The sequence below is a fragment of the Drosophila obscura genome, unplaced genomic scaffold (assembly GCF_018151105.1).
Source record: "Drosophila obscura isolate BZ-5 IFL unplaced genomic scaffold, ASM1815110v1 contig_179, whole genome shotgun sequence".
Taxonomy (NCBI): domain Eukaryota; kingdom Metazoa; phylum Arthropoda; class Insecta; order Diptera; family Drosophilidae; genus Drosophila; species Drosophila obscura.
Window position 1 is genome coordinate 2,319,464 of NW_024542766.1, and position 24,325 is coordinate 2,343,788.

Here is a 24,325-nt window from a genome sequence, read left to right on the forward strand (position 1 = left end):
AGCTACAGCGAAAGTTGTACAAATGAAGCGACATTTTTTTAATTTTGCGCTTTAATTAAAAGCAACAAAACCAACAAGTCCGTGCACCAAAAACACGACGGAAACGAAAGAAGGAAAAGGGGAAAAGAAAACAAAAAACCTGAAGAGAAAGTCGCCAAAGGAAAACAGAGAATGGAAAAATAATTATAGCAGACAAAACATTAAGAATGTCTCAGGGCAAGACCAAGGAGAAGACAAATGAATAAAGAAGGAAAGCAACAGCAGAGAGAAATAGCAGATAAAATAGTCGGTGGACTACAAGAAGAAAAAACAGGGTAAAGTCAGAGTATTCAGTAAAATATATAAGGATAAGGAATAGCAGATAAGAGAAGAGTGAAAACAGCATAGAAAATGATAGAAAAATGTTAATAATACTTTAAGCAAAAATAGGATACTGAAGGCCTTATAGAACAATTATTTGTAGATATCAAAGAACTTTAGAAATGGGAAATGGATTAACAAAAATACTATTGCCGAAAATCCTATTAATACAAAATAATATATAAATTAATGTAGATATATTTCCCGGAGTAAAAGCAAGGCAATTGTAGGATATATCTTTATAGCAAGTCTTGCACAATTCCTTATAGGCTGTGTAGCTCTTTGGTACCATCGGAGCCACTGCCCTCCCTCCCTGATTCAATATACCCTGCCCCATGCCCTATTTTTAGGCTCCCTTCCATTCTCATTTGTATGATAATGATTCTCATTTGTTGCTGCCGCAGCCACAGCGCCATTCACGCTTCCCGCCCTCCCTGCTGCAGCATGCTCCGTGGACCATGCTTTATGTGGCCAGGCTCAACTTTTTGTATTTAATGCCACCGCGGGCCTTTTTGTCGACCTGGCCAAAAAAACTTTGTAAGCCCAAAATTGTAAGCTAATATTTATTTTACCTATATCTACATACAATACAAGGGACACACACATAGAGAGAGAGAGAGAGAGAGAGAGAGAGAGAGAGAGAGAGAGAGATCCACATAGATGCCGCAAACTGGAAACTGGAACCCCGAAAAAGAGCGGAAAAATGCCACAACCAAAAATCTAATATTTACCTTGACTTTGCACAAAAGTAAACTGCAAACTCGAAAAAAGCAGCAAACCGAGCACTTGCATGGGAGGGGTAACACAGAGCTGGTCCCAGATCCAATTCATCTTTTCCCCATAGTCCCCATACACATGCATACATATCTATATATATATATGTATGTATATGTCTATGTATATGCATGAACAAAGGACAAAGGGCCAGACGACAGCAGAACAAAACGTAACAAAAAAAAAAAATACATAGAAGAAGGAAATGCTAGAATAAAAAAAATGAAAAGAACACTGACAGAACAGAGTCTATCACTTTAATCAACTGGACCTGGGACCCACCGTCGCTGTCTGACTCTGCTCGAAAATTATGCAAATTCAACAGAAAAAAAAAATAAAAAATAAATAAAATAAAATTTCTCTGCCTGACGTATGAAAGTCTACAAAATGCGCCAGAGCCCCAAGTCGAGTCGAGTCGTCGAGTCATATAGTCGAGTCCACCATGTTTGACATTGACTTGCGGGACGTGACCATGCAAGAACCAAAGACTCTATAACACAACAAGATGCGTAACGGGGAAGAAAAAAATGTATGACAGCAGCACAATTTTAAAAGAAATCTAACTCCACACTTGCGTATGTGTGAGTGCGCTACACAAAATGTATTCTATTTTTAGAATTTCGTTGTTACTCTCGGGCATACACACACATATGTACATATGTATGTATGTGTGTGTTCTACAATTTTTGCCGTCTGAAATTCTGACTCTGAATCCAAATTTCGTATTTCGTCAAAGCTGCACAATTCTTAATGATGAAAACGAAATTAAGGTACTGCAACTGCTTAGGAAAAGAAATACGGGCGGTGGTGCAGTGGCGAAGTTGCTTGCGTACGGAAAGTGTGAGCCAAGTTCAATTCCCAGCGAAAGGTGATAATTTTTTTTTTTTTGGCGTTATCTTTATTTTAAAGTCAAATATACTTAATAATGAATGCCATGAATAAAACAAAACTCCAAATTAAAAATAACAAATATAATAGCCACTGAAAATTAACAAAAAAAAAAAATACAGAATAATCAAACAAAGAAAAAAGTTATAAGTTATTCTAAATGAAAAAAGCAGGGGCGGGAAAAAAAAGGAGGTGCCCCCAAATTGATGGTTGCCTAGGGCCCCGTTGAGGCTTGATCCAGCCCTGCCCTACTCCGTTTAAAAGATATTCAACAAAGTAGATTTGGAAGGCATTGTTGAAATGATTTTTAGCGTATATTAATTTTTGTATATTTTGGGAATATTAGTTAATTTTTAGATAGAGTTGGTTAAAGAAAAAAAAAAAAGATAAAAAGAAATAAACTTGCACTGAGTGAGGCTTAAACTCGCTTAATTTCGCTTTGCAGTCAGCCACTTAGTACGCTGCGCCACGGGCTTAGGAGAAATAATGTCGTCAATATGTCAGCTTGATTCCTTTGTTGCGACAGAACATACGAAAAAATGCACTCACACAACCAAGCGCTCAAACACGGACAAGACAACGCACACATAGACAAATCGAAAATCCACATCGAAAATCCACGCTAAAAATTTCGTGTGCTTTTCAGCAGTATGGTCGTTACGCATCTTGTTGTGTTATAGAGTCTTTGCAAGAACCAACCAACTTAATGGTCAACTTCCGACCAGGAACCAGCCAAAGGACCTGCCTCTCTCTCTCTCTAGTTCTCTTGCTCTCTAGCGCTTTGTGCTAAGGCATTTCCCCAACAATTTCCTACACAAATTACACAAAGAGTCGGGGCAGTGTCGGTTGGGACGACGAATGGCAGCGGTACAAAATAAGCTGATTATTAAATATTTTCTTAATGAATTTTTCATTTGTACGAGACCTAGCAGCACCGCCAACATGGTGTGATGACCATTCCACACACACACACACACACACACACACACACACACACACAGGTGAAACTGCCACTCTGCAACTGTGGGGCGTGGCAGGCAGGCAGGCAGACAACAATGCAACATTAAATATGCAAAAACCATGCTCAAAAATGCAAGCCAAATGTTGCTTTTAATGCTTCCAAGAGAAATGCTAGAAGGAAGCGAGCGAGAGAGAGTCTGTCAATAATAAAAGTTTCCGGTACACAGAAAAAAAAAAAAACAGAAACGGCAAAACTTACGGCTCTGGCAGGTCCTTTTCTTGAGCTTTAAATGCATCAAAAATGTATCTGCAGGAAATAAAATAATCCTTATTTTTTCCCATCCAGCGCTACAGAGAGAGAGAACGTTTCTATTGTGTAAAATTTCACCTTGTCCAGCCGCAGTCCCAGTCGCAGTCGCAGTGCCAGACCCAGACCCAGGGCTAACCAAATAAAAATCCCTGGATGCCGTCATAAAAAATAATGCGGAAACGAAAATACGGCAAGGAGCGTGTGATGAGGAAAAGGAAGAGCGCCGGAGCTTCACTTGCCGGAAAACAAAATGCAGCGATGCGTGAAAAACATTCCACGACTTTTGCCAACGTTTCGACACACACACACCTCACCTCTCCAGCCTCTCCAGCCTCTCCAGCCTCCTCTCCAGCCTCCTCTCCAGCCTCCTCTCCAGCCTCCTCTCCAGCCTCCTCTCAGCCTGCTCAGCCGCCCATCACCAGCCAGAAAGGCTGAACAAAAAAAAAGAAACGGCAACAATAACGAAGAAAAAATCCTCGTTGAGATTTGCATTTAATTGAAATGAACGCCAACGGTCGACAGAGAAGGACATCAAATGGCCAGACCAGACAAGACCATACCATACCAGACAGAATCCGAATCCGAATCGGAATCGGAATCCGAAAACCGAATCGGACACACAAAAGGCAGACGCCCGGAAGAGGCACAGGCACAGGCACAGGGGGAGCGAAAGAAAGAGACAGGCACAGCAGAGAGCGAAAGAAAGAGACAGGCACAGGGTGAGCGAAAGAAAGAGACAGGCACAGGGTGAGCGAAAGAAAGAGCTAGTGCCCGAGAGATGGAGCTGGGTGCCGCCACCCCCCAAAAGGCAAACGTCAAAAGGCGCAGAGCACAGAGCATGAAAAAATCATTGGGACGCTCCAAAAATGAAATCTGAAATGAATGCCGCTGGATCTGAATGACACTGTTCCGCTATCGTCCTTGTGGCATCCTTGGGCTTGGGCTTATCGGCAACCACCCCCACCCCACCTCATGCCTCTCCGCAAATCGATGTGTCTATATATCTCTTAGCTGCAATTTGCAATGTTTGTTTGATTTGCTTTGGCTTTTTGTTGTGTTGTTTACCTTCTTTTTTTGTTTGCCAGTTGGCAATTTTCTGCTGAAGTTTCTAAGTTTTGTGGGGGGGGAGGGTAAAATGCGTTACAGCTTCGTGTAAACTAATCCGCCCGAAGCTAATCCAGTGGGGAAGCCGGCAAGATCCCATTTGTACTTATCAATACGTTTGGCACCGATCGTTTACATAATCCGCTTACTTATCGATTCATTCTGCTGCGGCAAACACAAAATGTTGTCTTTCCCTTCGCTCACTTCTCTCTCTGCTCGCTCACATTCCCAATCGGATTCTATCACGGTCGACTGTCTACTGTCGCCACAGGACCAATCACAAATCATACAAATTATCCTATTAAATATTCTGTGCTGTCCCCCCAGCGAATATTAAGTGGGAAAAACATCATTGAAAACCATCGCCAATCCCAATGGGGAATACGCGTATTTTATACGCATGATATGGTTTTATTTACCCCCCCACGGCGCCCCACCACGCCCCAACGCTTTTTAATGCAAACAATTTTGACCAAATCAAATTTATTCGCCACCGCCTCGTGTGATGACAGACGACACACACGTCGCCTGCCGACGCCCTGCCACATATTTTCTTTTGGGTGAGAAAAATCCACAAAATACAAAAACAAAAAAAAAACAAAAAACAACCACAAATAAATAGCTTTGGGGCAAGGTTGGGCAAATGGTTTTTGGCTTAATTTTTTTTTTTTGTGTCGCCGTCATTAAAATTTCAAATCGTTTTCCAATTACATTCGGAAATTCATCAACAATTTATCAAATGGGGAAAAAACTGCAGCGGGATTTTCATTCGCTGATAAAATAGACAAAAACTAATTCTATAAATGGCATTGGAATTTGTTTGGCGGCAGCTGCGCAAATTAATATAAATAAATGATAATGCAGAATGCAACCCTGTGTTGCACAAGGCACCACCTGGCGTTGATTTTGCATGTGGTGCGTGCTTCGAATAAAATTAAATTAATCGGGGAAATATGTTGAGTGGGCGCAGGAGGGTCGGGGGGGTGGTAGACAGCCATAGCCATAAAGGCCTTTAAATTCATTTAGGCCAAAAAGAGTTGGAGCGCCTCCGCATGTCCTGCGGATGCCACGAAATGTGACAGGATATGAACTACACGCCATTTATGCAGCAATTAACGCCAGGACCAGGCACTACAGACGACCATTGGGGCATGGGAAGCAGCAGCAGCAGTCGGAGAACTCCGAACCGAACTCCAGCAGCCAGCAGCCAGCATCCAGCAACATCCAGGAGAGACCTTCGTATTTTATGCTGCTTTAATTATTATTGTATTATTTTGCATTTATTTACGCTCTTCGCGTTCGTTCGGCATCCTGATATGCTTTGTGCATTCGCCCGCAAAGGATACGCGCGTACACTCATTACGGCCCTGCAACCAGAAGCGCCAGGACGAGGCAGCCTGGTGTCTGGTGATGCTGCGGCTTGTTTGCTACATCACTTGCGCCACAGTCTGCGTTCCTTAATGACAACAAATTGTCGTAACCAATTGGCCAGGTGCTTTCAGGGCAAGAACCCAGCGCGAAAGTTGAAGAATTTCCGCGACACACACGCATCAGGATGCATCAGTATGCATCAGGATGCGTAGCGTAGCGATGGGTTGCCTTTACGAGCACATATCAAGTTTAATGTGGAGCAAAAGTTGATGGCTGAAAAGTTCATCGAAGGAAATATGTTAAATTAAATGCTCGAAGGGATGGATGGATGCTGATGCTGATAAACTTCACTACTTTGTTACGCTTTTTAAGAACTTTTCCAGCACAATAATGTCTGGATATCATTTCGTTAGGATTAAAACGCCCTTCTGGCCGTTACAGAAGCTCATCAGCTTTTTCTTGGGACACTTTCACTCGTTTGGGCGGCACTTGAAAATTCAGAAAATTAAAAATTCATAATTCTCGTAGTGCCTGCTGCTGCTCCATCATTAGATGAACTTTCTTCTCATCGCAGGCACGTGATATGTTGTACAAACAGAATCTCAATGATGCTACTCCTGTGCACAGCTGTGCATGTGTTTACTCGCATAATCCTGCAGCTCCTGGGTTTCTTTGGGGGGTGGGTTGAGCTTCCAAAACTGTCTCCCTGGCGTCGTCTCTCAGGGCAGCGACATGGCTACGATAAGATGTGCTTTACATGTGTGCCTAAACAAACACGAGGCCAAGAGGCAGCGGCAGACCCCAATGGGGGTCTGCTGTCAGTTTCAGGCGACACCCACATCCATTTAGCACTGGGACCACGCATGAATGAATCGCAAACAGCACGAAAGGAGCCTGGTCCTGGGTCCTGGTTGCTGGTCCTCAGGTGTATGCACTAAGCACACGCGTCACTTATTACAGTGACAATGATATTGCGGCGCGTACCCACCACAAATATGAGCACGAGAGACCCTGAAGTATGGCTTTGGCTTTGGGTGTAATTGATCAACAGCTGAATGGGGCACGCATCCAATCAAACAATGACGCTGCAGCAGTCGCCCTATAAATTGGCTCCCCCCCCACAGCAATGCCTGGCATGCAAATTTCGCAAATGTCTCAGAGACTGCAACGAGTATGTGATGCACTTTACAGCTGGCACGGAAAGTCTTCTCCTTTTTGGGTATTTAGAAATTCTTTTTCTGAATTTCTTGCAGTGCCAGAGAGAATGGGAAAGAGTCGTGAGCACGTGCTAAAGTTTATGTAGATGGCATCTGCTCCCAGATCCCACACCCACAGCCTCCACACAGTCTTTTGCATCGCCAACTGATGCTCCAATCTGATGATGATGATGGTGATGGTGATGATGATGATGATGACGCCGAACGAGTATGGCACTTTGTTCGTGTTTAATGATGCCGTTTGGCTGTCAACCAGACATCTCTGGCTCTGGCTCATCTTAACGCTGCTGAGCCCTCCAGTAGCGTACCGTACCCCTGGCTGCTGGCATCGTTGCATGTAGGTTATGTCGCTGCACGCTCGCTGGCTTTTCATCAACTCGTCCGAGCCCAATGATTGCCTGCATGCCAGTGCCTGTGCCAGTGCCAGTGCCAGGCAGTGCTAGTGTCAGTCAGAGCATCCATGTCCGCTCCTCTGAACGCTTGCTCCAATGACCCATAAAACGGACGCTGGCCCTGGTTGAGGGGTAGAGGAGCAGAATCAGCTTTGCCAGGATTTTGTGGTTCACAAGGCACGCGCGCATATACTCGGTACTCGGTACTCGGTCTCTCCATCCACATCCATGTACACGAGAAGCGGGTCATGTCAAATCGAGCGTTTGCAGGTACTACGTTACAGCAGCAGTCCACAAACACAAACAGAGACAGAAACAGAGACGGGAGAGAGAGAGAGATGGGTAGGGTAGGGCTTAACTTAGTAACTGTCAGGTGGGAACCGGCAGCCCAGCCCAGCCCAGCCTCTGCCAATTTCCATCGATGCATCCCCAAACGAATTGGGGCCAACGATTACACTCATTCGAATGGAACTCGGGGATGGTGTCCATGGGATTATAAACGTCCAGCTAGTCAAAAGACAAGCTAGCCCATGCTCCTCCACACACAGCCTTTGGCAAGTTTGTTTCGTTTTGAACAGGATTCAATATGGCAAAACAAATCTCAGTTTTCATTGGAAATGCAATTCATAAAAGTTATGCAAGAGGCTTCCACTTGTGCCGTATGATAGTTATGTTCCTAAATAAACAGAGCCGAACCTTTCCTCTTTAGTCTAGCAAATCTAAAAAAAAAATTGTTTAAGGGGAATCAAATATTGAACGAGTATTCGACTTTGCCAGTAACCAAGCGTTTCTGTACGATCGCGGATGCAATACATATTTTTTAGTGTGTTTATTTTATTCCTTCTGGGGACAAGAACCATCTCCAGTTGGATCATATTCGTAGCTTGCTTCCATTCAAATTATTTTCAGCGTTGCCACCTGGTTTCTGTACGGCGTTAAGTTGGTTGCGCTCCTCATCTTTCCACATTCCATTTAGGAAATTATATTTAGTTCTGCTTAAATTTTCTGTCGTTTCTGCATAATCACACATTAATTGAATGTTTCACCAACATTCCCTCAATTTAGTTCAATTGTTTGAATATTTGAACTTCTTTCAATGGTCCATCAAATCATAAGAAAAGGATAACAGCCAAGGATATCTCGTACAGACCACTTCCTAAGGGATTTGTTTTTCTATGGACGCTCTCAAGCATTCAAATCGTCAATGTCATCATTCCAATCGTGTGTGTGTGTGTGTGTGTGTGTGTGTGTGTGTGTGTGTGAATGTGTCGATGGTTGGGTAGCTGAGTGGTGGACATATTTATAGATCCTTTGGACTACTTGTGGCTTTTCGAGGTCCTTTCCGGGTCTTAGCAAGAAGTTTTCGCCTGCTCAGCGCTTTTTTTTTGTGCGGGTGCGGGAACGAGGAAATTTCTCCAGCAGCGTTTCGTTTTATTTATTTAAACGCAAAGCCGATGAAGCCGAAAGTCTTAAGTTGAGGGGATGGAGCAAGGCAAACGCTTGCTTTGAGAACCGTAAAGGAGGCAGAAGCTTTTATAATTTTGCCCTGAAAAAGGGAAGCGCAAAACAAGCGAACGAACGGCGCACGTAGCAGAAATACAAAAGATATAAAAGAGCACAAAAGATATAAAGTAAACTGAGAGTAAAGATAAAAGTGCCTCAGGGCCAGAGAAAACGTACAAAGACAATGATAAGAAAGAAGGAAGGACGGACGGACGGACGGACGGACGGACGGAGCGGCATGTGGACATGATGAGGGAATGACGAAGATGCTCAGCAAAAGGTGAAGTCTGCACTTTCCTACTCGTTTTGCTCTATCATGTCAAAGGCAAATATTTCAATACTTTTCACCTTGGAAACGCAGTTCGTTTGTGCGGAGCGGTGGGACGCTTGATGAATTGAAAACTGAAAGTCCATAAAGCAACTGGAGAGTAATTCGCTGAAAAGTCTTAAGCTTTATAGGTTATCGGATTCTGGGAAGGAAGGATACTTAGGCTTTCTAGTTTTTATAGCTGCAACCATAAGTTGGAGAGATTTACTCATACACACCTGCAAAGAAACAAAAACGAATATTGAATTAGTTTTTTGTTGTTTCGGCAAAGAAAAATATAGCACAAAATAGAGATTTATATTACGAAATATTTCAATCTATGTTACGGCATTTACATATGTATATGTTCAATTTAATTTGATTTTCTATTTATTCCATCATCTCTTTGATTTCATATACTCAAATAATATCAATTACATTTTCCTCTGGTTTTAATTTTTAGCAGAACTTTTACTTTTGCATTGGGTATTGATTTTTATTAGCATAGTACTATGGCAGACAGTTTCGAGAGCTGCCTCTCGTCGTATTTGCACGACGACCCCAATTTCATGGCAACTCATTCAATTCCCTGATTAGTTTTCAATTTGAACAGCCATTAGGAGTCGATTTGAAGTAATGCACATGCACATCCCGCAACGGCAATGGCAAACAGCATTGGCTGTGGGTTGCCCTGGCGACTGCTGTCAGCCGAAATGAATAATCGAATGGTACTGGTACTCGTCCTCGGCATTGGGCCACCCAATGGAACAGAATACTACAGTGCCGATTCATTGTCCTCTTCTTTGTGTGCATATTGCTATTTTTTGGTTGGTTTTTTGCTGCAGTTCTTTGCTCTCTTTTTTTTTTTTTTGTCTGCAGTTTTGGGAGTGTGTTTTTTTATCATGCCAGCAATTTATTTGCCAGTGGCATGAACAACGAAGTGGTAGAGAGTCGATTGGAGTGCAGTGGAGGTAAAGAAACAAACAAAATATCGTTTGTAACAACATTTTAAGATGCGAACAGTGGGAGTTTTTTTTTCTCTTGGGTGGGTTGCTGCAGAAAATACCAATAAAGAAGACCAAAATCAATGGAAATATTCGCGTTGGCATAAATTCACTTTGAGGCAAACGAGTAAAAAAAATGCAATTTGAAAAAGTTTGTAACCCAGATTCGGATCGCTTCGATATGGTATTGTTTTTTGTTTTTTTTTTTTGTGTATATTTGGCAACCCTGGCCGCAGGTGTCTGTGTCTGTGCTTGTATGTGTCGTTTGCATTTCATCACAGGCTGCAAATGGCACAAAATGGGTAGAGTAGAGAGGGGCTAAGAACTTTTATTGTTTGCTGCAGACCAGAAAGAAAAACATTTTTTTGGGACGCACTTTTTCACTTCTTCCTCTTCGTCTGCATTTGCCACTGCCTGAAATTCTACTGTTTCCAAAAAAAATAGGGGGGAGAGCCCCCCTGGCCGTTAAATATTTTATGCCAGGAGTAGATGGGGATACGGGGGTCGTGTGTGAGTGTGAGTGTTGTTTTTGGGTTCCGTTCTGTGGTCTTCATATTGCAGAACCTGTACAAACTTTTCTCTTCTCTGGCTCTAGCTTTTCATGTTTCTGTTGCTGTTTTCCCTGTTTTCTCTCCACTCTTTCTCTTTCTCTTTGGCTTTTTCAAACACACACACACACACACACGCACATATTGCCTGAGGAAAATTTATTGAATTCGCACAGTAGCCAGGAAGGCAACTTAATTTTCAAGTGAAACTTTGTTAAGGTTCGCCATGTGCTCCAGCCAGCAAAACAGCAAAAAACAAAAATAAAACCAACGACGACGACGAGGAGGGAGCACACTCCCAGACATTTTCAAGTGCCTTTGGGGCATATGGGCGTGTATATGGGAACCCTGGCATTTGGGGGCGGTGGCGTGGGCCAAAAGTTGGGTGGTTTTCGGTTTGTGTTTGCATTTTGTTAAGTGTTGAAAATTTATTAGTTTCACCTTAATTTGTTTGTCGACTGCTTTCGGTGGTGGGCAAACAGAAGGGAGGGGGGGGTTAAGGAAAACAATTTATTCTTATTTCTAGCACAAAAAGATATATTGTTATTGCTTTCATCGCAATTTTGAAGGGTATTGTGTGAAAGAAAAAAGGGTTGGCATGCACAAATACACTTGAAATAGAAAATAAACGTTTGAAAAGGAAAAAAAGAGAGAAAAAAAAGATTTTCACATCTCTCCCCGACGGGGAATTGAACCCCGGTCTCCCGCGTGACAGGCGGGGATACTGACCACTATACTATCGAGGATGTGGCGATCAAAGCGGCAAAAACTGTCCGAAAGAACCTTCAACTTATGGTTGCATACAAATTGTGACCAAGCAAAGAGTAAATTAATCTAATACTCGTAGTACATCCGTTGTCGAGGGAGCTAAAAATACAAACTACATACATATGTAGATTAAAACCAACAGATTTGAGATTAAACTGAAATTTATTGACTCTTCTTTGCTTTTGATTGGCTTTAGGCAGCGGAACCGGCATCGCCCTGGAGAGGCGTTCTTCCCGCCCATCGTCACCACCCCGGTTGCCCGTCCATACAGGATCTGCTCAAGTACGCCAAATTGGAGGAGAATGGCTTCGATGTCGAGGACTGTCTTCGCCTCACCATCAGCACCAAAGCGGTAAGTGAAAATCTTCGCAAGTGAAAATTCCTGATGGATTTAGGCTCTCCCTGCCGTTTCCAGATGGAGGGAGATCTCGCGCCAGTTATGGTGTATATCCATGGCGACTTCTTCTACGACGGCGATTCCGTGGAGGCCGCTCCTGGCTATCTGCTGGAGCAGGATGTGGTGCTGGTTTCGGTGCGGTACCGCCTGGGGCCATTCGGCTTCCTGTCTACCATGAGTGACGACATGCCTGGAAACGCGGCCGTCAGCGATATCATCCTGGCCCTCAAGTGGGTGCAGAAGCACATTGGCTCCTTCGGTGGCGATCCACAGCGGGTCACTCTCTTCGGCCAGGTGGGCGGTGCTGCACTTGTCAACGTGCTAACCCTGAGCCCGGCCGTGCCGGCGGGTCTCTTCCACCGAGTCATCTATCAGTCGGGCACGGCGCTGTCGCCCGCCTTTATCACAGACACCCCGCTGGCAGCCACCAAGGACATTGCTCGCATCGCCGGCTGCAAGCAGCTGGCCAAGGTGGAGTCGCTGAACAAGTGCCTAATGCGGCTCAACGCCACTATGCTGTTGGCTGCCTTCAGCATCCATGGCGAGGACAAGCCATCGCTGAGCGGCGGCGCCTATGGTGGGGTCCAGCTGGTCATCGGCGGACCATCCGGCATTCTGCCGGAGCATCCCGGACGTCTGCTGGCTGCCGAGAAGTTCCAGGCCTATCCCACAATGGGTGGCAGCGTCAAGCATGGCGGTACCTTCATACTGAGAGGTGAGTGGAGACACGGACACTGCCACACTGGTATAATCTTGCGACTGAATTCCCATTCCCATTCTCGTGGCAGACATATTTGCGGACAGCTTCAACGAAACAATTCTGGATGAAAAGCTGACTGGACGGCAGTACATTGAGACCATTATTGAGCAGGCCAATGGGGCGGATCCCACTGGCTCCTGGAGTGAGTTTGCCGACGAGGAGATCTTCAGTGCCGAGGACATCAAGAACGGCAGCTTCAAACGTCTCACCCCAGGACTGATCGATGTGAGTAGAAAATTAACCTACCCGAATGCCAACACTAATTATTACCGAATGTAGCTGTGCAGCACGATTTCGCTGAAGAATCCCGTGCTCTTGGTGCTTCAGGCCAATGCCAAGAAGCTGCCCAACAACACCTATCTGTACACCTTTGACTACGAGGGGGAGATGAACCGGTATGGCACCAGCGATGAGGAGGCTTCATTTGTGCCCTTCGACATGGGCGTGTCGCTGACCGACGACAACCTCTACCTTTTCCCCTGGCCACGCTTCCAGATGCTCAACTCCAACCGTGACATCAAGGTAGCCAGGCGCATGGTGGCCCTGTGGACGTCCTTCGCCAAGACGGGAGTACCTGTGGCCCCGGGTCTGCCCGCCTGGCCACCGATGACCGACGACACGGGACCCTATATGCGTATGGGTCGCACGATCAGCTTCGGCGACAACTATCTCGACGAGTACAGCATTGCGGTCGAGGAGGTCAAGCGTGGCTACAGTCTGGTCAACGAGGATTACTATGACCTGGAGTCGGCTTTGCTGGCGGCCACCAACCGGGATAGGTTGACGCCTGACGCCGACGCCGAGGACGATCAGGAGGATGAAGAGGAGGACGACAACGAGACGACTGCCAATGAGGGGCGCGGACAAAATTTGGTGTTCATTGCCAAGAAGTCAACGCGCATCCAAAAAACAGTAAAAATTTAATGCCACTGGCACTCAGTCGGATTCATGTGCGATTTGCTTAAAGTAATTTATTAATGCATTTCACAAATATACGCTGCAACGTCATTAAAATTATTTTGTATATACATATTAAATACCCTAGGAGAGGGTATGCTTATGTGTATGTTCATTTACTCTGATCACCGTATCAATTAAATGTCTGACAGACGGTCAGAAGGTTCCAGTTGACGCCGAAAATGAATAATTTCATTTGCTATGTGTGATTTGTACTTTTAATCACTTTTCTCGGTGAATCACTGATAAGTAAAATTCTCACAATTAAATACTACATATATATTTCCGGATGCTAGTGGCATGCAACGAACACTGGTGTTACAATATTTATTCATCATTATTCGGTGCGCCAGTCTCGCAAATAAAATACGAATTGAGCCAACATGGGGCGTCGTTCATTAGGAATGGCCTGTTTTGTTGTGACTTAAGCTCTACGCAATGTTCATAGTTTCCATAATTGTTTGGTTCACCATAAACCCACTTGAGGAAAGTCGCCCTCCTTCCAGTATTCTGCGCCCGAAACAAGCCCTCATTGGCCAGGTCGGAGATGCCCAGCCAATAGTGACGGCCGCGGATGAGTCTTTGCAAAATGGAATTCAGTTCTTGTTGGTTTTCCGGATCCGCCAGATGGCCACCCATGTTAGTGCATATATTCAATGCGGAATGCCAGTTGACTTTTTGATTCTCCTCAATGTAGAAGTACTTTGAACCGATATTCAAGAAGTTCCCCGAGCCTCCCGACTGCTGCGACTGCAGCACTGCCATCTGATTCTCCACCCTGTCCAGCCGTCCAGAATTTCCACTCACCGAATCACTTGTCAAGGATCCTTGCAGATGCACAGCAATCCACATGCACAGGAGCAGAGACACAAGCTTGAACATTCTATAAGTTACTCAAAATGTGCAATAGCACAAGGCAACAGATCAGAAAGAAATGATTTCGAATTGTAATTGCTGAACTCATGCCATGCCTTTTATAGGCAGCGGATTTTCACTGTTTGAAATTATCAGCGATTGAAAGTTTTCCAGGCTACATACAGATACGACATTATATTAGAGAACTCAAAGCGTGATTGCACTTAGAGAAAAAATATTCATAATAGTTAGGCCATTATGAGATTTCTATGTTTACAACTTAGCTCTCTATTATTTATATGAACCAGATTGTACCGGTTAGACATTCTTCTGCAAGTGTTAGTACAGCTTATGTCGGAAAGTACTCGAAGAAAAAAAGTCGCAACAAAAAACACAAGACTTTTAATTCGCCTTTGTCAATGAAGAAAATTGGACCAGTGCAAAATAACAAAAATTTGTCATTGCGAAATATTGCCGCGTGATAAGAATGCGATTTGGTATGACTTCCAATACCAGGAATAACACTTGATACCAGAGGTGATCTTGATATACTATGACTACAAATAAATCAGAGATGCATAGTTTGGATTTTGTTGGTCTTTTGACGTTTGAATTAAATATATTCCTGAAAAAACCCAATTGTTGATTCACTGTTACCGGGGATATGCCCATGCCATTGCATCATACGTATAGTATTCTATTCTATTCGGAGCCTAATCTTAAAGCTTTTTTGCTGTGCTCATTTCATTTTCACTTACTTTGCGTTTCATTTCATAAGCAAAAGCACGAGAAACAGTGGATCCTCTTATCAGATGTCGGAAGCTGTTGGTTTTACTTTTAGGTTTGATATTTATTATGATTCATCGCCTGCCTCGCAAATGAAATAATTCTTTAATGTACAATAGTTGTCATTCATTTCGGGTCGAACTTCCACACAATTCTCATTATTTAATTGATCATTGGGCTCACCAGATTTCCACTTTAGAAAAGGTGCCAAATTTCCTGTGGCCTGCGACAGATACGAGCCCTCATTGGCCAAGTCAGAAATTCCAAGCCAATAAACTCGGTTTTGTGTGAGCTTTTCCTTAATGCCATTCCACTCTTCCTCGCTTCTCGGACTCGCCAGATAGCCACCCATCTGACGGCATATACACGTAGCGGAAAACCAGCTGACTATGTGATTCTGCTCGATGTAGAAGAACCTGGAGCCGATCTGCACGAAGGAATCTAGTTGCTTTACTTTCGGCTTCTCCACCAGTTTTCCCTCAGCAGCCTTTTCCGCTTCTATTTTGGACAATTTTTCCTGTTAGGACTACCAGCTGGCTCTCCGTCCTGTCCAGTTTGGCGTCGCAGGCATTCCACCGCTCCTGATTGGCTGCAACGTGGTCCAGAAGAGGCTTCAGGACAAAAAAGCAATATCCACCGCACTGACTTTCAGAGCTCTGAATCGACAATGTGGCGATCTGTTAGAAAGAAGCTCCAGTTGACTATGCCAGAATTCATCTTGAATTTCCACTCACCGAATCGCTTGCAAAAGATGTCTGCAGATGCAAAACAATTAACATAAACAAGAGGAGCGACGCGGACTTTGTGGACATTCTGTGAATTGTTTAAGATGTACAACCGCTCAACGCAAAAGCTTACAATCAAATGAATTCAATAGGAATGTTCATACTCGACAGTTGCGAACAAAATAAAAGCACCACTACAATACATTTTGTTCTTGATAATAAAAATGCGATTACTCTTGCAATACATATGTATATGTATATATAATAATATGTAATTTGTCTTCCGGACAACTCGGGGAAGGCGTTTGAAAAACTTATTGCGCGCAGGCTAAGCGATGCCATAGAGGACGCCGGCGGCCTATCGACCAACCAGTATGGATTCCGTAAAGGAAGATCGACGCTGGATGCCACTATACTATCGAGGATGTTGCGATCAAAGCGGCAACAACTCGTTTTATTATCAGCTGCTAAGATCACGAGCTGCCGAAAGCTAAGAAAGCTTTCACATAGAACTTTTGATGTTTGATACTTTTAATGAAAATATTTGAAAGCTTTAAGACAGATTAAAGCGATTCTTCCCGACTACAATATAAAAAGGGCGTGCGAACGGGATGGCAAATCAAAGTCAGCAGCGCCACCAAGGGGGGGGTTAACATTGTTTTAAAACAATGAAATGCTCTGCTCTGGTACTAGCTGGCTGTGAAATGGACTGGGGTAAGGGTACAGTGGGTGGGGTGCCCATGGAGCCAAGCTGTGCTACAAGCGGCAGAGAGTCCAACAACAGGCAATAAAAGACAAAAGTGGAATATGTGCCACAACGCTGAACAGATGCCAACGACCAGCGTACCCCGCCACTCCCACCCCTCTCCCCTGCCTTCTTCTTTACTATCCACAACATGCGAGTCCACTTGAAACTTTGCGCTATTGTACTTTTGGCCCCCCACTCCCAGGCCACCCCCTGCTGGGAATATACTCGTACACATTTTTTTTTCCACACCCGCTTCCAGCTGCGGACTTTCTCTGGAATCTTTGGCCAAGCTAAAGCCAGTTCCGACAGGCTTCTAAAAAAAAAAAAAGAAAAGAAAGGGAAATGAGCAAAGAGTCGGCAGGGAATGCTGGGGGTCGAAGCCCTACATACCCATGAGAAATCAGAAATGTGGCTTTACAATTTACAAAATTTATAGAAAGAATTTTTCAATGAGGGATAATTGCATATCAATCCTCAGAGTTCTCCAAATTAAACGCAAGACAGAAAAGCTTACTGGATTATTAATAATTGTTTCCGCAGAAGGCTTCTAATCTGCAGAACTTTTCTAAGTAGACCGCACTTAATATGCGAAAAATACCTAATACCAAAACCCCCCGGCAAGGGAAGTGTATACAATATATTGTACTGCTCATTGCTCATGCGGATGGAAAAAGTTTTAAAATATAATTTCTGTGCGCTGCTTTGGCAAACTCCATTAAATTTATAAAGTGGGCAAAAGTTTTGTTCTTTTTCTTTCACGATTTTTTTACTAGTCCCCCCTAACCCTTGGTTGCCACTTCAGACTCCCTTTCGGTCGGTGTGGCATATGAGCGCTTATTGATTAATAGTTTTATTGTATTCATGTAGAGGCTTGGCCATTAATTTTGCATGTTGAATAAAAGAGCACTCAATTATGTGGGCTGCGTTTGTGGGAAGTCGAATGGGCAAGTCAGGGGGATGAGAGGGTAGAAGTGCAAATTTGAAATATTCATGCACTTTATACTTGTGGACTTCCATCAAACAATGAATGTTTGATGTTGATTTAAAGCCCTTTTCGGTCTGTGTTTGCATTAGGTCTCTGGTCTCTGTAGAGAATTTGAAATTACTTTGTGAATTCATTTGTGAGAGAGATTATAATATTGGCGCAATTGCGAGTACATATTAGTACGGAATATTCTTTGACAAAACGATGCCGCAAAATAAATGCAAAAAATACTTCCAGCAAAGGAAAATAATTGAAACTTTCCACGCACACTTCTTGTTCCGTTATCTTCTTGGCACAGACTTAATCAAACCATATGTACTTGACCCCCAGATAAGACTACAATGCCAAGCCACTTAGTTATGAAAATAAAACACTCTTTAACACACAATTAAATCACGCTATAACTTTCCTTCTTTGCCACATAACATACTGAAAATATAATAATAAATCTCATATTTAAAGTTAAATGATTTAATTAGTTGTCAATTAAATTGTCTCAAATATCAAATAATATAAAATAAATGCAAGGCTTCAGCGAAATGAATAAATTCTTAAACACTTGAATTGATTGAAATTCATTCATTTAATGACTTTAATTAATTAACGAATATTTATGGTTTACAGCATGGTCACTGACCCAAGCTGTCAAACATTCTAATTGACTAATCTGAAAATAAATTATATGTTATATTCGAATATTAAATAGTTGCTTGGCTCTGGTTTGTCTAGTGTCACAGATAGTTCGTATGGCCCCCAAGGGCAGATAAGAACTTGAGCTGAAGGTCAGTATTTTGATTAAAATAAAAATAAATGCCAAAAATATATTGTATAGCATACATAGTATATATGCACGTAGAAATGCCCCCCATCAAAGTCATTTCCGATGCCAAAAAAGCAAAAAAGTTACCCCAAGTTGGCGAGTCATCAAAGTAATAGTTAGGCGAACCCCAAAAACGAGGCGTCAAAATGCCTCTAAGGCCCGAAACCTGAGTTGAATACTTAAAAAATAAATACGAAAACCCAAATAAACCGACAGGGAGAGGAAGGGAGAGAGCGAGAGAGAGAGACCCAAAAGATTTTGCGCCCTGGGGTAAAGGTTGCTGCCACCATTTCATTTTCATAATTTCACCATTTGGCAAATATCTCACGCATTTGCAATTATGTGAGGATTTTTCATTTCATTTCTTCATTTCATTTACGTTCTGTGCGAAAGCGGAGCGCCGACTTCATTCCCAACCGCAGCTTGTTACAGTTTTTCCTGCTCCTATTTGCCATTCGCCTCCACCCTTCTATTGAAATTGTTGTTGCTGCTGCTTTGCACATTTATGCGCAACCGCATTTCAAAAGCAATAAATTCTGCAGCTTTGGCGCTGAAGTTGGCCAAACAAAAACAAACAAACAAAAAATAAAGCAACAACAACAAACAAAATAAAAAGGAACAAAACGGAACTGTAAAGAAAACTTTGCTCATTTGCGGCCGCTGCATATTTTGATTTCATTTTTATATTCACTCAGCAAAGCTCTCTGCACTCCTTCTCTCCTCCACACGCAAAATATACAATAAATTAAGATTGCAGCAGCCCCCCCCCCCCAAACACAGCATTCAGCAAGAAAATTAAAAGTACAGAAAGTACACACAATAATTTGTAAAAGTTTCAATTTAGTGCCAAAGCACGAAAGCAGGAGCATTTTCATTCAAGCAATGCTACTATTAACCAAAGAATTTGTGGAAAGAAAATAAATAATAATGAAGTAAAAATAGAATGTAATAGAATGTGGTAACATTTGGAGTAGCTGCGGCACACGTGAAACGACACTGTGATCTCCGAAAGCCAGGTGTTAAAAGATACTACTTAGGACATGAGCCCATAAGATTTTTTCTCTTTTTTCTCTAATTTTTAAGGCTACAATTATAATGCGTCTCAGGAATCTAGTGGATATATTCCTTCTTTTTAATACTAAAGCAGGCGGGTATTACTATATTGACTTAGCTCAAGAATATATATACTTTTTGGGATCTAAAACACTTTCTTCGCGCTGTTACTTGCATTAGCTCCCTATTAGCTCCTTTCAGTACCGGCTATAAATAGTTAAGTCATAAAAAACCCCTGCTCAAAGGATATCTGATATTCTATACACTCGCGTTCTTCTTTATATAATACGTAGATAAATATTTCACACGCTTGTTTTGTATTGAAAAGAATTTTGTTGTTGTTGCTGCTATTTACTTTGGTTGCTGCTTTCATTACAAGTCCTTCGATTCCTTTTTTTTTTTTTCTTCTTCGCTGCATCCGTTCTAAGCAAAGTTCTATGGACTTTTGGCCAGAAGAACGAACCAAGGCAAGCAGGCGGCAGCTTGTTATTATTATTTTTCTCCCTTGAATGGCAAAAGTTGTAGCAGGAAACAATTTCCGTGCTACCCAACTCCCACTCCCACTACCACTACCAATGCCACGCCACAGCTCAGCACAGCTCCACTCAACCTTTAGTACAAGTTCCTGTCGAGTTTTTACCATGAAAATTAATTGCGCATTTATTTTGAGTGAGTTTTCGCGTCCTGGCGGGACCAGAAACAGAACCCAGAACCCAGCGCCCAGAACCCGAGAGAGCGAGGGCGGAGGGGCTGCTGCTACTGCTGCTGATTTTCCTTAGAACAACTTTGCTGCAGTGCTTTCTTCACTCGTTCAGTTGCTACGCTGCGGTGGCAAAAGTTAACTAACCGTGCCACTCGAGTGCCATTGACTGCATTGAAGGTGGTGCAGGTGTCTGCGGCAAAAGGTTTATGCGTGTGTGGTTTCCATAATCATCAAACAATTAGCAGAACACAAAAAGGGCAGCACAAAAGAGGATGAACAAAATAATGCTGGTAGAGAGGAGTACAATAAAATGTTTCAGACATAGGGCAAAAAGTGTCTTGCAACTTTTTCTAGGAATTATTCATATTTTCTGCTAATGCTAAGAGTTTTTTCGTTTCATGTTAGATTAATTTAATGCGGATCTGTCAATATTTCGCATGGCGGGATTTAATTCTTAGATTGCAAGCGCACCGAAAATAAACTTGAACTTTGCATAAATCATATCAGAGGGCGGCAACAGAAGCTGCGCCCAGAGATTGAAAGTCCAGTGTCATTCGCGGACAGTGTCGAAAATCATAATAATTCAATAAATTATAGTCGTGGCGCTACCGCATCATTATTATAATCAATTACACAATAGGAACGCAGCAGCAGCATCGCGGATGCTATCGCACCTGATGTGCACTTCGGTTCGCCCGTTTGGTCGTATGATGACAGCATCGCATGATGATAAGGCGACCTGGATGATATGATGCTATTTTGAGTAGCACCAGCAGCAGCAACAGCACCAGCAGCAGCAGCAAAAGCAGCAACAGCAGCAGCTATGTGTGGCCTATGCTGATGGCATTGTCATTGTCTGCGACTGATATGGTGCAACGGACAGTGCTGTGGAGGCCATGGGGATCAATCGAGTAGCATTTGGAGCAGCATTCGTGGGGTATAAAAGACACCGGCCGGGCTGCAATCAAACAACAGACTTTAGGTGTTGGTCGTTGAGAACAACCAAAGCCGGAGCAGTTGAAGCAAACAGAGCAAAGGAGCGACGAACAGAAGGACTGAATCCAAGATGAAATTGTGCCTGGTACTATTGGCCCTTGTGGGCTGCGTGTGCGCATTCAGTGTGCCCACACAGAAGGTGAAGATTGCCAACAAGGATTTCCTTGAGAAGCAAAAGTTCCTCTTCGAGATTGTCTACCGTGTCGATGAGCCGCCAATGTTCGAGGAGTGGATCAAGATGGGACAGAAGCTGATCGTTGACAAGGCCCAGTACACGGTAAGCACAAAAAGCATTACTTTTCCAGCCTCTAGGAGCTGTTTTGCATCTGTATCTGTTATCCCCATTGCAGCAATTCGATTTCTATATGGAGAAATTCTGGGAGTCGTACAAACTTGGTGCACTGGTGCCCAAGGGCGAGTTCTTTGGTTCTCTGGTGAAGACCCATCACAAGCAGGCCTACGGTCTGTTCAACTTCTTCTACTATGCCAAGGACTGGGAGACCTTTGTCCAGAATGTGGCATGGGCACGCATTCATGTGAACGAGGGCATGTTCGTCTATGCTCTGACCCTGGCTGTCATCCACAAGCCCGAGTTCGAGGGTCTGATCATGCCACAGATCTACGAGATATTCCCACAGTACTTCTTCAACAGCAAGTTCGTGTACGAGGCCGAGAAGTTCGACTATGAGGTGTTCAGCAAGCTGATCATGTACGAGAAGGAGTACAAGGATATCCTGTACAAGGATGTGAGCGAATTCAGCGACAACTTCTACTTCTACACCAAGGACTGGAAGACATGGCAGTGGTACAAAATGATGGGTCTGGGCCAGCAATGGTATGGACAAGTCGAGGACAAGTACTTCCTGCGCGAGAACTTCGAGACCTTCAACAAGGACCCCAAGTACGTGGACATCATGAAGGGACTCAAGACATTCTACATGCCGGTCGACTACACCCGCGACATTGACTTCTTCAACGCCGAGAGCAAGCTGTCCTACTTCACCGAGGATCTGGGCTGGAACGCGTACTGGTACTACCTCAACATGGACTACGCCTTCTTCCTGAACGGCAAGCAGTTCGGTCTCGATAAGGATCGTCGCGGCGAGTACTGGATCTACAATGTGCAGCAGATCCTGGCCCGTTACTACCAGGAGCGTTTGGCCAACGGCTACGGTGACATTCCCGAATTCTTCTGGTACAAACAGATCGAATACGGCTACGATCCTCAGCTGATCAGCTACAACGGCGTGGGCTACAGCTACCGCAAGAACTACTACGACTATCAGACCTACGGCAACTTCGAGATGTTCAACCAGATCCAGAACTTCTTCAGCCGCGTGTACAAGATGCTCGAGACTGGCTACTACAAGACCGCCGATGGTGTTGTCATCGATCTGCACCAGCCGGAGGCCATCAAATTCATTGGCAACTATCTGCAGGGCAATGTTGATACGTACGACAAGTATTTCTTCAACTACTTCTACATGCTGTCGCATATGTACTTTGCCGATGTTGATTTCTACGATTTCGAGGTGTTCCCCAATGTGATGCTCAACTTTGAGACAATGATGCGCGATCCCTTCTTCTACACGTTCTACAAGAAGTTCACGGATGTGTTCTACCAGTTCAAGTACTACCTGGCCCCCTACACCCAGAAGGAGCTCGCCTACGAGGGCATTCAGTTCAAGGATGTCAGCGTCAGCAAACTGGTGACCTACTACGACATTGTGGACTTCGATGTGACCACGCTGCTCAACGATAAGATGACCTTCGTTGACGGTGAGTTCGTGTGGGACAAGGCGCTGTTGGCCCGTCAGGCACGCCTCAACCACAAGCCCTTCGACTTTGAGTTCACCATCGATTCGGACAAGGTGCAGAAGGGTGTTGTGCGCGTCTTCCTGGGACCCAAATTCGACGAGTATGGCCGCGTGATTCCGCTGGTCTACAACAGCAAGAACTTTGTGCAGATCGATAGCTTTGTGTATCCGTTCGTTGCCGGCACCAACACCATTAAGCGCAGCTCCAAGGAGTTCTCGTGGACCGCCGAGGATCGCACCACCTACACGGAATTGTACAAGTACGTGATGCTGGCCACCGAGGGCAAGTACGAGTTCCCACTGGACATTAGCGAGCCACACAACGCCTTCCCCGATCGCCTCGTTCTGCCCAAGGGCTGGGAGTCCGGCATGCCCATGCAGTTCTACTTCTTTGTGTCGCCCTATGCCGAGAGCTACGAGCAGTTCTCCAACTTTGACTACACCTACTCGTCGGGCGTTGGCAGCGGCACCCGATTTGTGGACAGCAAACCCTTCGGCTATCCCTTCGATCGCCAGATCGACGAGTACACCTTCTTTGTGCCCAACGGCTACTTCAAGGATGTCAAGATCTACTTCGTTGACACCTTCGCCAAGTACTTCGAGAAGAAGTACGCCCAGTTCGGCACCTTCGACTACTCCTACTTCGATTTCTAGGCTCCAGCACTGGATCTAGTTCTAAATAGCAACAAAACATCAAACTTGACTTTAAATCTTTGCAATGCCTAAGGCGAAAAAAATCCAAACCAAAAAAAAAACACAAGAAGAAATTAATACTTATAAGCCGAACTCTAACGAAAAACTAAAATAAAGAACAACCAATACACAATTAAATGTTTCTTCTGTTGGGTTCATGTTTGAAGCCACAAAAACATAAACCACCGCAAGACGAATGACAGGCATGTCGCAGTTGCAGTTCCGTCAAATTAATGGCTCGCATTGGCCACCACAAACTGCGGCCGGCTCGGTCTCTGATTGCACTCGCACAATCGAAATTCGAAACCGCAAAAACTAATAATAAAGTTCAAAATGTTAAACGGCGAGAGAGAGAGAGAGAGAGAGCAGCCAGCCCGAATGGTTCAACTAAATTAACCGTCAGCCACAGTCCCGGTTCCAGTTGCAGTTCTCCTCGAACATAATTTGGCTATTCGATAACAATGCGGGTGGTGCGTTACACGATACACACGTTGCCCCAAACAATCAGCGATTCCGATAGTCAG

General features: G+C 44.0%; 4 protein-coding genes and 1 non-coding gene across 10 annotated transcripts in view; 1 reads left to right on the plus strand and 4 right to left on the minus strand.

The window, feature by feature from the left end:
- LOC111075423 (semaphorin-1A) overlaps positions 1-24,325 on the minus strand; it is a 126,843-nt gene that overhangs the window by 47,052 nt on the left and 55,466 nt on the right. The gene's annotated exons all lie outside the window — the stretch shown is intronic.
- Positions 11,413-11,484, minus strand: Trnad-guc. Its single transcript has one exon. It is a non-coding gene; the product is annotated as a tRNA-Asp (tRNA).
- On the minus strand, positions 13,885-14,575 carry LOC111075429 (C-type lectin 37Db-like). The gene has a single exon (XM_022368725.2). The coding sequence runs from the start codon at positions 14,500-14,502 to the stop codon at positions 13,948-13,950; it is 555 nt and encodes a 184-aa protein (XP_022224417.2). The 5' UTR covers positions 14,503-14,575; the 3' UTR covers positions 13,885-13,947.
- LOC111075428 lies at positions 15,620-16,144 on the minus strand. 2 transcript variants are annotated; one of them, XM_022368724.2, is made up of 2 exons: positions 15,996-16,144; positions 15,620-15,917 (listed from the first exon to the last, which is right to left on the minus strand). In XM_022368724.2, the coding sequence occupies exons 1-2, from the start codon at positions 16,071-16,073 to the stop codon at positions 15,741-15,743; spliced, it is 255 nt and encodes an 84-aa protein (XP_022224416.2). In that variant the 5' UTR covers positions 16,074-16,144; the 3' UTR covers positions 15,620-15,740. The 2 variants fall into 2 exon arrangements, with proteins under 2 accessions (XP_022224416.2, XP_022224415.2); XM_022368723.2 differs by having other exon boundaries at positions 15,620-15,938.
- On the plus strand, positions 21,266-23,934 carry LOC111075424 (larval serum protein 1 gamma chain). Its single transcript, XM_022368718.2, has 2 exons — positions 21,266-21,568; positions 21,642-23,934. The coding sequence occupies exons 1-2, from the start codon at positions 21,362-21,364 to the stop codon at positions 23,760-23,762; spliced, it is 2,328 nt and encodes a 775-aa protein (XP_022224410.1). The 5' UTR covers positions 21,266-21,361; the 3' UTR covers positions 23,763-23,934.